Genomic DNA, 14431 nt, shown 5'->3' with positions numbered 1-14431 from the left:
TAGGTTGTTTGACTGTAAAACCCCATGGATAACTTTGTTCGTAAAGATGTTTTTGAATTCAACAGAACAGAAACAGTTTAAGAACAGAAACAGGATAAAGTTGGTTCTCATATGCTAAGAAATGTAGCCGGTACACCAGTGGAAGAATAACTTCTTTTTAGGACACTAAGGACAGCAAAATATTTTATTTAATAGAGCATGAAAATGGGAGGATACAGGCAGCAAAGTTACCAAGCATACATTCATTAGACAATCGGTGTACATTATTCTTATAGGGAAACATTCACATCGTGGACAGTTAATAAAAATGAAACAAAGATGAGGGGCACTGACCAACATGGGTTTAGAATTGAGTTTTGGAATGACCATGGCGGGAGAGACAAAGTTAAATCAAAATACACCAAGGGGGAATTTGTCATGTCGGTAAGACATTTAAAGGAATCATTACAACAAAGAAGTCAGTCGATTGACTTCAGTATCAGACTACGTGGCTACAGTGGCAACGCAAATGCAAACTATCCAAGAATGTATGGAAATTCCTTTTCAAGTGACTTATGCGAAGTGTTAAAATATTTTGTAGATAGTTACGATTGATATTTCCACATCAACCAGAAAAGGCTAGGAATGTGCGTCTATATTCACATGTTAATCTTTAAAATAACATCCTTTCACATTTAGCTTTTTATCTATAAATAATACTATCAATAATATTACGTTTTCATTGCAAAAGGCTCTGGATGCATTGCACTATTAAACGTAAAAAAAACTAAAAACAACTGCTTAGTGCAAGAGCTGACCCAGAACATCATTTTTAAATATAAAACTAATCAAACAAAATTGCCCATGTAATCTCTAACATGTGCAGTTTTAAACTCTAAGAATACCAACTGGAATGTTAAGCGAACAAGGATGCAAGGCTACCAACAATGTAACAATTTATAAAAAAGGGTTTAAAAAAACTGACTTGACATCTTCAAAGATGTTTGACTAAATGACTAAACAGGCTTAGGGGAGAGGAGGAGCTCAGTAAACGCCGATGTTTTGTGGAAGGAGCTGGTGGGTCATGGGTTTCCTCTTAAGTCCCAAGAGGATCCCAGCAGCCGCCAGGGTTGCTACCTGTAGAAGGCGAACCAAAGGAGAGGGAGAAGGAGGAGTGGGGGTCAGGGAGACCGTAGGATAGGAGGTGAAGCCCGCAACCCCTTGCCTAACAAAAGGGCTGAGAAAGTGAGAATGAGCAGAGTTAGGCCTCAGCCAGCAGTTCGGGTTCCATGGAGGTTAGGACGACACCGTCACCAGGGTAGAGGTAAGGGTAGAGGTGGGGCTGGGCGTGGGAGCCAGAGATGGAAACCACAGTCTGAGTGAGCTGGGTGTAGCGAGGGGAAGCGGCCATCTTCAGAATTTTGTAAAGAGCCAGACTGCAAAGCAGACAAAGCAACTGAAGGTGGAGGAGGAGGAGTGGGAGATGGAGGAGGTGTGGGAGGTGGTGCGAGGAGGTTGTGCGTATTAGGTAGTTGAGAAGGAGAAAGAGTGGAGAGAGGAATAAGGCGGTGGGAGGAGAGCAGACACGAGAAAAGAAATCCCGGTGTTATTACAAAAAACGCCCATGAAAAGTTGGGAAGCTACATTGAAAGTTGCTCTTTAACAGACAGGGTGTTCTTACCATCAGCATAGCGTTGCCGTAGAAGATGCCCATGGCCAAAGGAGGACCTTTGCCCATGACGTCCACCAGAACACTAGGACAGGGCTGGAAGGAGAAGGCATTAAGCAGTCTGTCTAAAGGTGCTCTAGGTAAGACTTAATATATATAATTTGGGTGTTATGCATTAGGTATACAATAGCATTTCGTCAGCTGTGAAATGCTCCATGAGTCTATCTGTTGTGGTTGACTGCACCTGCCTCTGTATGAGACTATTCTGTTTTAGACCGCTTCCTGCTCAGTTTCTTGGGGGTTATTTTTTTTATTTTTCAATCTTGCTATCTTTGTTCTTTCTTTACAACTCTGGAATCTTACAGCACCTTCTAAAACAAATCAAATGTGGGTGTGCATGTGGAAAAAAACTGTAGGTTTGCAACCAAATCAAAGTACTGCATTTTGCTTTGATTCAAAGGAACGATTACGCCGGGAATGAAGTGGTAGACTCAAGTGCTAGTGTAATGTTACACCGGTATTTTAGTTTCAATACTTTTAGTGTGTTACAGACATTAAGTATTAGCCCTTAGTGTATTGCATACATTTAATTTTGGACTGAAGCACAGTATAAAGTAAATGAACCCTATATCTTTATTCAGTTAAATTGTCCTTTTTTGTTTCCTGCTTCCCGCCGAAAAATTTGGCGCACCAGGAAGAACCATCCGTTGCCAACCATTATATCAAACAAAAAACATGACTTTTTCTTTTGGTGTAGTACAGACATGAAGTGGTAGCCTGAAATGTTAGTGTAATAACACTAGTGTTAGTCTAAAGGCAATAGTGTAATGTCACTAGTGTTAGTGTAGTGGCAGTGGTGTAAAGTCAGCAGTGTTTGTCTACTTACAGACATGAAGCGGTCCAGGAACCCTGACGGATCAGGGCAGGTGTGGGAGATGGGGTCCACGCCCACAAGTCCCACAGCGCCACAGCAGTCCATCTGCACAAACAAGGAGAACCATCAGGATACAAAACAATCACTAAACCTAGTGCTAACCCTGGTACTTTCCCTAGTGCAACCCTCTTAAAACCCTCTTACAACTCTAGTACAACCCTATAACTTACCCCCAACCCTTATACAACATATATATTATATATACATACTGTATATATAACCAAAACCAACAATAATAGGAAACCCAAAAACCCAACTTAGGGTTGGGGCTAGGGGTTCCAGTGGATTGCGTTTGAAGGTTTTGTTTTCCGTTGGGTTGGTGTTAAGGGTAAGGGTATGGGTCGGGTTTAAGGGTTTGGTTTTGAGTTCTAGGATTAGGGGTTCTTATTGGAGGGGTTTGAAGGTTTGGTTCTCAATTCTTGACTTAGGGGTTCTTATCTTATGTAATTATATTATGTAATATAATTGGGGGTATGAATGTAGTAGTATTGTATTATTAGTATGTGTATTAAATGTAGTAGTATTGTAGCATAATGGTGAGTATTATGGGTTATTATTACGTACCGTGTAGTGAATCACTCTGAGGGTCCCTGCCACCACGGGGTCTCCGGCCGCGGCGGTGATGTAGATCGTGTACAGGAATACGTAGAACTCAACCAGACGGTGGTCCACCTGCAGAAGAACCTCCATCAGACCACCTTCCCATCCCTGCTCCATGTCACTTCAAACGTACTTCATGTCTAAAGAGTAGCACGGCATATCACAAGACTAGGACATGGTAGTATAGCATCACCAACCCAGCAGGTTCCAGGAACTACACCTTTAATAATGAGCATTGTAAAGCTGACTAATGTTAACATTGTTATTATCTCCCGTCACACTCAACAACGCATACACACAATCGTACCTTTTCTCGTTGGACGTAGAGGGCGAGCTGGGCTGCCATCAGGACGACCAGCAGAACACAGAACTGTGAGTAAGAGGGAGGAAGATGAGCTACAGTATGGGGCAAGCTTGTTCTGTCTCTGTACGCTCACACACAGACACACACACACACAGATCCTGTAGTCTTGTTCTAGGAGCTAGGGGGGGGGGGGGGGGTTGCAAGATGAGGGTGGTCGCTAGTTGAGGGTTGATTGCTGATGGTTCCCAGGTGATGCAGATCGCTAGGGGAGGTGTGCCAGGGGAGGGTTGCTAGGCGACGGTTGCTAGGCGATGATTGCTAGGTGAGTGATTGATCATGGTTGAGGGTTGTAATGGGATGGTCCCTAGGTAAGGTTTGCCAAATGAGGGGTTGCTAGGTGACGGTTTCAATGGGAGGCTGGTTGAAAGACAATGGTTAATAGGCAATGGCTTCTAGGTAATGGTGGCTAGGCCAAGGTCGCTAGGTTATGAACACTAGGTGAGGCAGGCATGTGGTAAATCTCACCGTTGCCAGAGAGAAGGACTTGTTTCCGCAGCCGCCAATGTCCCCGGTGATCGCAGTGATTAGCATCACTATGCCAACCGCTATCAGCACATAATCCCCTGAGATAGAGAGAGAAAGAGAGAGAGATTTTCACAAATCCTTATTTGTATATGTTGCACATTAAAATACCAGAGCAGTGCTGTAGACAGATACTCACCAGACCCGGAAGACGCGTCTGGGTAGCGAGCTCTCAGCCACACACCGACCCCCAGAAAGGCTAGACCCACCACCTGTCAATCAATCAAACAATCAAACTTTATTTGTATAGCACTTTTCATGCAAGCAAATGTAACACAAAGTGCTTAATGCAATCCCCCACTCCCCCCCCCTCCCACGACACACTCAGAGATATTCACACATGTAAAAACAATCCCCCCTCCCCCTCCCACCCAAATTGATGACTTTAGTAGCCAATGACATTCACTATACCAACCAGACAACCCAGGTCCTTGGCCCCTTGTTACATCTGAACAATCCAGGCCACAGTTATTGAACGTGCATTTTCTGAGGAAAATGGGTGTAGTTGCATGAGCCAACTTGTTGCTTGCGCAATTACCTGCTTGCATGCTGACATGCTATTGTTGGCAAGGCCAATAATCAAGCGGTTTCGTTTCCCCTCGGTTGGCTTCTACTTTCAAGCAGGCTTATGATTTATTGAATGATTACCAGAGACAGAACAAACAATCTTGTAGACAGACCATATACTACTCGGTTAGAAGGTCCGTCTGGACGGACTTCGTAGGCTTGTTTTTTGCAACCACACTAAACGTCACATATACTAGTATTCAGTGTCTTATTAATGTGTTAAGCAAGCCATGTGGTAGCCTACTGTAACAGTGTGGCTTTCTTAAAACCATGATTGCATGTTGATGATGATGTGCATCATTGAAGTATCGTTACCTTTTAATATGTAGCCTACTCATACTTACAGTGTACAAAATGTTGAAGATCAGAATGACGGATTTACACAGTATGCCACATACAGCCATCATGATGAATCCCTGCGGAACGATAGAAAACAGTTATACATTTGACACCTTAGAGGTATTTTCCTATAGCCAAAACCTGTATTTTACATAACATACCTGCTGATGATTCCTTGTTAATACAACGAGTCCCAAAACGAAACTAGGTGTCTGCGTTTATAGCTAAGCCGCAATTCCCTCCCACTTATCAAATGTAAGTATTTCATTGGCTGAAATGTCAGACGGGAGGGTGAGGGCGCTGGAGGACCAAGGGATGGGTTGTTTCCGCAGAAATGAAACTTATTCAGGTGTGAAAGTAGGAAGTAAAGCAATGGCGTCCTTGAAGGTTTTATTTGAGAAACGAATATGAAATAACTATGCCTCGTGTGTACAGGTGTCTTCAGTTATCAAAACCGGGGACATGTAGTTTGTCAGTCCATACATCAACAAAATATGAAGAAAATATTATTTCTGAAATGACAAAAAAGGACCCATTTACGCTTTGAAAAATTCGTAGGTGTTAATAATTCATTCTTAAGTATTCTGAACACCTACTGTAGTATAATATTGTGAAGTAGTCCTTCATTCCAAATGGGCATGTGTTTGCCAAAAATCTGCCAAAGTAGGCCTATATACTGGAATAGGGAGTCGTTATAGAGTATATTGTATTGATAAAGCCTATTGTTTAAGATCAGCCATGCCTGCTTATGGTATAGGGCAGTGGTTCCCAACCTTTGACTTTAGGTTTAATGTCAACTGTTGATAAGAACTGAAGTCCCCTCCCCCATAGCGGGGGGACAGGAAGGAACAGGTAGAGCACGTGGTGTGGCAAGAGGAAGACCGGTGGTTAGGGGAAGAGGGACTGCATCAGCAGGCGGTACATCAGGAGTGAGCAGGATTCATGACCAATACCCAAAATGGCCAGCACACTGGGTTGGCATCAACCTATAATTACTGTATGCAACATAACTCCTGTTATCTTATTTAGAAATATCTTCCCTTTATAGAATGATAGTCATAATTAGTCATTGTTCATTACATTTTATTATTTATTCCTGTTATAATGTATATTATATGGTTCTATATACTGCCTTCTTTATATGGCATTGCATATTCATACCGAAGAAAAGTTGTAATACATGGTACAAGACATTTATTTATATCTATAGAAAGAAAATCGTTTTTAAGGGTTGCTTTGCGATGAATGTATTTACATTGAATGCATAAACTGATAGCCTACTGAAAAAATCTGCAAGTGCAGCTTGTTCAGTTGACTGTTGATTTTGGAGGAACGAGGTTGTAGTTTACGTTCAGCTCTTGTCTCTTGTAATGTAGAGCTGGCCCCTGTGAGGTCAAAACATTGCATTCAGATAAGTAGGAAAAAACATTATTTACCATCTCGGAAAAATGTAGACCATGGCCATACCATATTCAATTAGACAGAACACTAGCATTTTAAAGTTCGGCTATTACAGTCTGATGATAGATATATAGTCCTCCTCAAAAATATCTTACCCTTGTATTGGATGCTAAAGGACTACAGTCAGCTTCATTTAAAACAACCAACTCCGCGTACCGTTTAAATTAGGCCTACGTCACCTTTCATGTAGGACTGTGATTCTATTTCCGACATGGAAAGGTATTCAATTCCAGGCTTGGTGGATAAGTGATTTTGTAATAATTCAGTATTCCTTACCTATCTGATGGCGAGTCACTGGATGGCGCTATGGTGGCGGCGGCTGCCAGGTATAAACTTGAATAGGCTTTCGAGGTCTCTTGCTAAAAGTGGACGTGGATAGTCCCCCTGTTTGGTAATTACAATGCGAAGTTAAAAAAAAATATTATTTAGCATGTGCCACGAACGGATATTACATTGACACACAAAATGAAGGGGACTCGTACGAAACATGAAACAGTTCATAACATGCCTCAGTGAAATCACATGCCTTGTGCCTCACCATTTCCTTACACCAAACACAAACACTCAAAGACATGGTTTGAACGCTGTAGAAAGCGCAATCAATCCGAAATAGGCTTTTGTAAGTAGCCTTTTATAACTATTTGCAAAGATAGAATACGTAGACAAATGGAACGGATATGTTTTATTACGTTACCCCGTTTGCGTCTGGATACATATGACTGAAATCCGCAGGGGTCCTAAAAAGCACAAAACGCGTGTTTATTAACTTATTATGAATCGATCACAGTGATTGATAGCATATATGGTTTAAGATTACAATTTTGTAAGACATATATAACATTCAAATTATCACAGCAACAAGGCGAATTCCTTTTGTAGTTACAAAGGGACTTTATCCCGTTAAACTTTGGGAATAGTGAAACTGTCGAAACTCAAATTGGGTCACTGGTTATGTCTGTGTTCGTCAGTCGGGGTGTCGCTGAAATGTACAAAAACATTACTCGTTCTCATTCATAAACACACGAGGATCTTACAATATGACTGACTGCATTGTGCTATAACCCTATAATAGGTACTATAACACGATCGACATCAGAATAGTTTCCGTTTTTCACAAGCATCATCAAATAATATACTGCATACTGATGTTAGTAGGCTACTATTATTCTGAAAGGGGCCTACTTACCTCTCTGTAGTCCTAGCTCCTCGAAGCTCTCCATCTTGGGAATGACCGGCTATGTTTACCCTCGTAGGCCGTCCCTCCTCTGGTCAGATAATTGTCTTAGGTTTTTTGATTCACCCATACGTTTTCGCTTTATGTGGGTAACTTCGGCAACAGCAGTCGCGACACACTGTTCTGAGTAATCGTGTGCCATAAAAACAGAATGAAGAAACTAGTGGATAGCTCTATAAGTTTGCAGACTTCCTTCCTTGCTCCCGTGTTCCCCGGCTGCTAGTGGGGCTAATGACGTTAGACTCGATAGATTGCCCGGGAAGTTTCAAGTGCAGTTTTCCCGAAATTAGAAACATTTAGGATGATTAAAGTGCTATAGAAAAAAATTAAGTATTGGAAATAGTGGTACAAGAAATCTAGATATTGTGGATTTTAATTATTTATCGACTTGTTTGGCACGACAGGCATGAAATGCAGGCCGATCGTTACTGACTTTGATACCTTATTTATTGGTAATTGCAGATCTTACGCCAATTCTAACAAGAAAACGGCTTCTTTAAGGTGGATGTGGGTGGCTCTTAAAAGAGCCTTTGGGTTTCCACAAGAATTGTATTGTCTAACCGCCGAAGCCATACAAGGTGCGTCCCTGCCTCTTTAGGGCATAGACCACATCCATGGCGGTGACGGTCTTTCTCTTGGCGTGCTCGGTGTAGGTGACTGCATCACGAATGACGTTCTCAAGGAACACCTTGAGGACACCGCGGGTCTCCTCGTAGATCAGGCCGGAGATACGCTTCACTCCTCCACGGCGAGCCAGTCGGCGGATAGCGGGCTTCGTGATTCCTTGGATGTTATCACGGAGAACCTTACGATGACGCTTAGCGCCTCCTTTACCGAGTCCCTTTCCTCCTTTTCCGCGGCCAGACATGATTAAGCAGCAACCTGGTCAAACTGAATGTGGAGTCAAAGCTGCGCTCTAGGTTAATGTGGGCTCGCTGAGGACCTATGAGAGACCAAAGGCGGGAGTTCCAACACAGACCCCGCCCAGGGTCGGATGCGACGTTTACAAGTTAAATCGCATTATGGATGTATAGGCCCTAGATATGACTTGTTCATTATGATTAAAAAGGGTGAACATATTTAAGATGTAGCCTTGCCCTATTCCATTTTAAAACCTTTTATAGATTTTCTAGTTCTTCATGTGTGACGCTTTTATCCAAAGCGATAATTGTAAGAAAAAAGAGAAACAATATATCGCCGTCGGTAGAAGGATGTTCACAGAGACAAGTGCCAAGCCTTTACAATTGCTAGGTTAACCCATTCCCTGTATAAAACAGATAGCTAGGATAACCCCCTACATATTGCACATTTATTTTCACCTCAGTACCGCAGAGTTGCTCACTATCTTCCGAAAAAGACTCAAGACTCACCTGTTCAGAGTCCATCTCGACACTGCATAGCCACCCTCCCCCTTCTGGCCACCATTGTATTAAAGTACTTAACTGTGTAGCAGCAGTAGCTGCTATCATTGCTGTAACACGGGGAATTGGTTAGCCTAGCGATTGTTGTACTTGCATTTGGTTCTATGAACATCCTTTCTGTACCGACAGCGATATATTGATGCACTTCTTATGACAAATGTTATTGTAAGTCGCTGTGGATAAATGCCCTAAATGTAAAAACACTGAATATTATATTCTGTATAATATATGCACTGTGTATATATTTGTCGTCTTTTTGCAATATTGTTACATGTCTATGTTGTGTGGTAAATATATGAATGCACATTTGGAGTTTCGGTCCTCCATGTAACTTGTTGCACGGTCGGATTAAAAATAATGTTCACTTTGACTAAACGACACAATCCTAAATCGCTAAAGCTTTTAGTAGTCCTTAATATTATTTTCTAATAGATAATTGCAACATCCTATTAAATTAGACCCCAGTCTTATAATTGAACACTAGCAGTGGCTTAAGTAACCCTAGGCCTAAAGAACATGAATTTCAAATGTAGCGCTTAGAAGTCCTGGTTGAGGGCAGCCATTCAGCAAGATTTAGCCCTTAATGAAGATGTGGTTGGCTCTTAAAAGAGCCTTTGGGGTTTACAATAAGTTGCTTCCAAGTTACTTCTTGGCAGGCTTCTCAGTCTTCTTTGGCAGAAGGACGGCCTGGATGTTGGGCAACACACCGCCCTGGGCGATGGTCACCCCACCAAGAAGTTTGTTGAGCTCCTCGTCGTTGCGGACGGCCAGCTGCAGATGACGGGGGATGATGCGGGTCTTCTTGTTGTCGCGGGCAGCGTTTCCAGCCAACTCCAGGATCTCAGCGGTCAGATACTCGAGCACAGCTGCCAGATAGACGGGAGCACCGGCACCGACGCGATGAGCGTAGTTGCCTTTGCGGAGAAGTCTATGCACACGGCCGACGGGGAACTGGAGGCCGGCACGGGAAGAGCGGGTCTTAGCTTTCGCTCTGGCTTTGCCCCCGGTCTTTCCTCTTCCTGACATGATTTGGTCTTCTTCCTAGGTCTTTCAGAACAGAATGAGGTTTGCCGGCGACACAACGTTACTTATAGGTCAGCAGACGACAGGCTGCCGACTGTTGTCCAATAAGACTGCTCCTGACTTGAGCGCGCTCTTATTTGAATTCATGGCGCGCATTGAGAAGATTTTTCAGCCAATGGTCGTCTGGGCTCATAAGGAGGCGTCCAACTCTATTTGCATATGGTTCATGCATACATCCGAATCCCCGCCCCTGAAAACATGAACACTAAAGTAAACAGGCGCAAATAAATGTCGAGTAATATCATTGGGGAATATCTTGGGCTTCAAGTCAGACCTCTCTATCTTAGCTCTAAACAGGTTGGTCTGTACGATTACGAGACTTGTGCGCCATCCAAGCGGAGAGGTTCATTTTCATGCATACATGCTGTTTATCATATGCTACACACAAAATGCATCTGACCCCATAAAACATCAATCAAAAGAAAACAGTGATTATGACCTCGATCTCAGGCCGTTGTTTTTCAACCATGCAGCCCAAACAGTAGTCTTAAATTGTATTTTATGCTCCAACTTTATTTTTTCAACTTCCTCGGCTGTGGTCCCGGGTCTACACTAGATGGCGGTAGATTACAATTTCGCGCAGTTGTCGCCAAACTCTGCTGCCTGGCAATTACAATGAAGCAATCCAAGACCTTGTAGCAGCTGGTCGATCCTGTTGTCTGCTACAAATAATAATGATAATACATTTAATTTAGAGGCGCCTTTCAAGACACCCAAGGTCAAATGATTAGCCTACATTAAAATGACCAGCCGCTTGTATTTTGTGTCATGAATACAACCTCAAAAAAGTTAAGTTAGTCTAACTTGATATATTAATATTAATATTTTGTATGTTCATGCAAAAAGACTAATTTGTTGACATGTTTCTGTTTAATACAGGGGACAATAGTCCTGTAGGGCTATAGTATGACTGATCTGACTTGTGTGCTGCCGCACACACGTTTCGAGGCCAGGCTGTGCGCGCTCCCGCGGCTGAAATCACTTTCTGGTAGCTGACCACTTTTCAGCGCAAGAAAACGCGAAATTGTAATCTACCGCCATCTAGTTTAGACCCGGGACCACAGCCGAGGAAGTTGAAAGAATGAGCAAAATAAAATTGCTTATTCAACTTTTTTTATTTGGTGAATGCTCAGCGCCACCGTAGTATTTATTGCTACAAAAATAATACGAAAAAAACCCTGTAACTTTCAACGCAACTCTAAAGGCCAATTTCCACTGGAATCGGCACGGAAGCGGCACGGCAGCGAACCGGTTGTGTTCCGTACTGCAATCCCCACTGGAAGCGGCACGGACACGTTCCGACTATGGCTTAAGACGTGCATAATTATAATAATTATTCATACAATATTATTCACGAGTTATATTCAAACCCTACATAATATATATGCATCAATATTATAACCCATTAAATACGGTAGACCTATGATTTCTAGATGTCATGGCAACGTCCACTCGAGTCGCGACACTGGACTTGCGAGGCATCGACGCGGACTTTAATTTCTTCTTTATACCCTGTGAATTGTATAGGGATCGATGTGAGCTCATGAATATTCATGAGCAAAGGCAAACTGATTGGCTGTAGTCGTGTTCTGAGACACGGCAGCGAACCGGCAACTTTCAGAAATTGAAGAGGCAAGTATCGTAAACGAAGTGCCGGTTTGGGGACGGTTCCGTGCCGTGCCGGTGCCGTATCCAGTGGAAATGCCTACGTTGACTTTAATGGTTTCTATTATTTTCGGCGTGCGATTCGCTGCCGTGCCGCTTCCGTGCCGATTCCAGTGGAAATTGGCCTTAACGTCGCTTCACGTTAGAGTGACGTTGCTAACGTCACGAATCCTAACACGAAACCGCACACTGTTGTTTTTCTTTGGTCGCAATGAAAAAAGACATAAGGGGTAACACTGTTGTGTTTTATTGGTCTTCATGAAAAAAAACATAAGGGGTAACACTGTTGTTTTTTATTGGTTGTCATGAAAAAAAACATAAGGGGTAACACTGTTGTTTTTCTTTGGTCATCATGAAAAAAAACATAAGCGGTAACACTGTTCTTTTTTAATGGTCTTCATGAAAGAAAACATAAGGGGTAACACTGTTGTTTTTCTTTGGTCGTCATGAAAAAATACATAAGGGGTAACACTGTTGTTTTTTATAGGTTGTCATGAAAAAAAACATAAGGGGTAACACTGTTTTTTTTTATTGGTCGTCATGAAAAAAAAACATAAGGGGTGACACTGTTGTTTTTTATTGGTCGTCGTGAAAAAAGAACATAGGGGGTAACACTGTTTTTCTTTGGTCGTCATGAAAAAAAACATAAGGGGTAACACTGTTCTTTTTTAATGGTCTTCATGAAAAAAAACATAAGGGGTAACACTGTTGTTTTTTATTGGTGTTCATGAAAAAAAACATAAGGGGTAACACTGTTGTTTTTTATTGGTCTTCATGAAAAAAAACATAAGGGGTAACACTGTTGTTTTTTATTGGTCTTCATGAAAAAAAAAAAAGGGGTAACACTGTTTTTTATTGGTTGTCGTGAAAAAAAACATAAGGGGTAACACTGTTGTTTTTCTTTGGTCGTCATGAAAAAAAACATAAGGGGTAACACTGTTCTTTTTTAATGGTCTTCATGAAAAAAAACATAAGGGGTAACACTGTTCTTTTTTTATTGGTCTTCATGAAAAAAACCATAAAGGGTAACACTGTTGTTTTTTATTGGTTGTCATGAAAAAAAACATAAGGGGTAACACTGTTGTTTTTTATTGGTTGTCATGAAAAAAAACATAAGGGGTAACACTGTTGTTTTTTATAGGTTGTCATGAAAAAAACATAATAACTGTTGGGGTAACACTGTCGATATTTATCGAATAAAACATAGGGGGTAACACGGTTGTTTTTCTTTGGTCTTCATGAAAAAAAACACAAGGGGGAACACTGTTGTTTTCATCCAATGAAACGTGAGGGGTAACACTGTCGTTTTTATCAAAAGAAACATAAGGGGTAACACTGTCGTTTTTATCAAATGAAACATGAGGGGTGACACTGTCGTTTTTCTTTGGTCGTCATGAAAAAAACCATAAGGGGTAACACTGTTGTTTTTCTTTGGTCGTCATGAAAAAAACATAAGGGGTAACATTGTTGTTTTTTATGGGTCGTCATGAAAAATACCATAAGGGGTAACACTTTTTTTTTTATTGGTCGTCATGAAAAAAAACATAAGGGGTGACACTGTTGTTTTTTATTGGTCTTCATGAAAAAAAAAAAGGGGTAACACTGTTGTTTTTTATTGGTTGTCATGAAAAAAAACATAGGGGGTAACAACTGTTGTTTTTCTTTGGTCGTCATGAAAAAAAACATAAGGGGTAACAATGTTCTTTTTTAATGGTCTTCATGAAAAAAAACATAAGGGGTAACACTGTTGTTTTTTTCAAAACGGCCGGAAAAAAACGACAGTGTTACCCCTTATGTTTTTTTCAAAACGGCCAGAAAAAAACGACAGTGTTACCCCTTATGTTTTTTTCAGTACGGCCAGAAAAAAACGACAGTGTTACCCCTTATGTTTTTTTCAATACGGCCAGAAAAAAAAGACAGTGTTACCCCTTATGTTTTTTTCAAAACGGCCAGAAAAAAACGACAGTGTTACCCCTTATGTTTTTTTCAAAACGGCCAGAAAAAAACGAAAGTTTTTTTCGAAACGGCCAGAAAAAAACGACAGTGTTACCCCTTATGTTTTTTTCAAAACGGCCAGAAAAAAACGACAGTGTTACCCCTTATGTTTTTTTCAATACGGCCAGAAAAAAACGACAGTGTTACCCCTTATGTTTTTTTCAAAACGGCCGGAAAAAAACGACAGTGTTACCTTGGTGTGAACGACCATTGTGGGAGAAAAGTTGCTGCTGCCCTCATTGTATCTCTTCCTTTCTCCGTCTCACTCGTCTGTAGGCCATGAGACGGAACTTAAGGCTCCGTCTCATGTCTGCATCTCTCCCTTTCTCCGTCTCAATTCTGTGTCTCCCTTTCTCCGTGTCACTCGTCTGTATCTCCCCCTTTGTTTTCTCTGCCTGTATCGCTATCTTTCTTTTTCATCGGTCATTTTTTCATGCGTCACTTGCCTCTAAAACGATACTCTGTCCACTGCAGAGTTGAAATGTTTACCGCCCGGAATGCACGGAGTTTATTCGCTGAGTAGTATCAAGTGGGATGGCTTAACTCGCATGCAATTGGTCTGTGCGTTTCCTCATCTGGTAAACCACTACCGTAAAGA

At 41.6% G+C, this 14431-nt stretch overlaps 3 protein-coding genes across 6 annotated transcripts; all 3 read right to left on the bottom strand.

Annotated features, from left to right (window-relative positions):
• Positions 1-11: 11 nt before the first annotated feature.
• LOC130370057 (CD9 antigen-like) lies at positions 12-8015 on the bottom strand. Of its 4 annotated transcripts, none has more exons than XM_056575711.1 (12): positions 7622-8015; positions 7130-7172; positions 6712-6819; positions 6230-6359; positions 4980-5051; positions 4208-4280; positions 4012-4109; positions 3490-3552; positions 3147-3254; positions 2535-2627; positions 1661-1744; positions 1023-1435 (listed from the first exon to the last, which is right to left on the bottom strand). In XM_056575711.1, exons 5-12 carry the CDS (start codon positions 5040-5042, stop codon positions 1241-1243), a joined length of 777 nt encoding a protein of 258 aa, XP_056431686.1. In that variant the 5' UTR covers positions 5043-5051; positions 6230-6359; positions 6712-6819; positions 7130-7172; positions 7622-8015; the 3' UTR covers positions 1023-1240. The 4 variants fall into 4 exon arrangements, with proteins under 4 accessions (XP_056431677.1, XP_056431704.1, XP_056431686.1 ...); XM_056575720.1 differs by having other exon boundaries at positions 6256-6359; XM_056575702.1 differs by lacking the exons at positions 6230-6359; positions 6712-6819; positions 7130-7172; positions 7622-8015 and adding an exon at positions 5136-5542 and having other exon boundaries at positions 12-1435.
• A 109-nt stretch (positions 8016-8124) lies between these two features.
• LOC130370329 (histone H4) lies at positions 8125-8580 on the bottom strand. Its single transcript, XM_056576069.1, has one exon. The coding sequence runs from the start codon at positions 8535-8537 to the stop codon at positions 8226-8228; it is 312 nt and encodes a 103-aa protein (XP_056432044.1). The 5' UTR covers positions 8538-8580; the 3' UTR covers positions 8125-8225.
• Positions 8581-9682: 1102 nt separating this feature from the next.
• LOC130370265 (histone H2A) lies at positions 9683-10222 on the bottom strand. Its single transcript, XM_056575978.1, has one exon. It carries the CDS (start codon positions 10114-10116, stop codon positions 9733-9735), a length of 384 nt encoding a protein of 127 aa, XP_056431953.1. The 5' UTR covers positions 10117-10222; the 3' UTR covers positions 9683-9732.
• Positions 10223-14431: the final 4209 nt, after the last annotated feature.

Source organism: Gadus chalcogrammus, chromosome 2 (assembly GCF_026213295.1).
Source record: "Gadus chalcogrammus isolate NIFS_2021 chromosome 2, NIFS_Gcha_1.0, whole genome shotgun sequence".
Classification (NCBI taxonomy): Eukaryota; Metazoa; Chordata; class Actinopteri; order Gadiformes; family Gadidae; genus Gadus; species Gadus chalcogrammus.
Note: the sequence above shows the minus strand (reverse complement) of the source record. Positions and strands in the feature narration are given on the sequence as shown.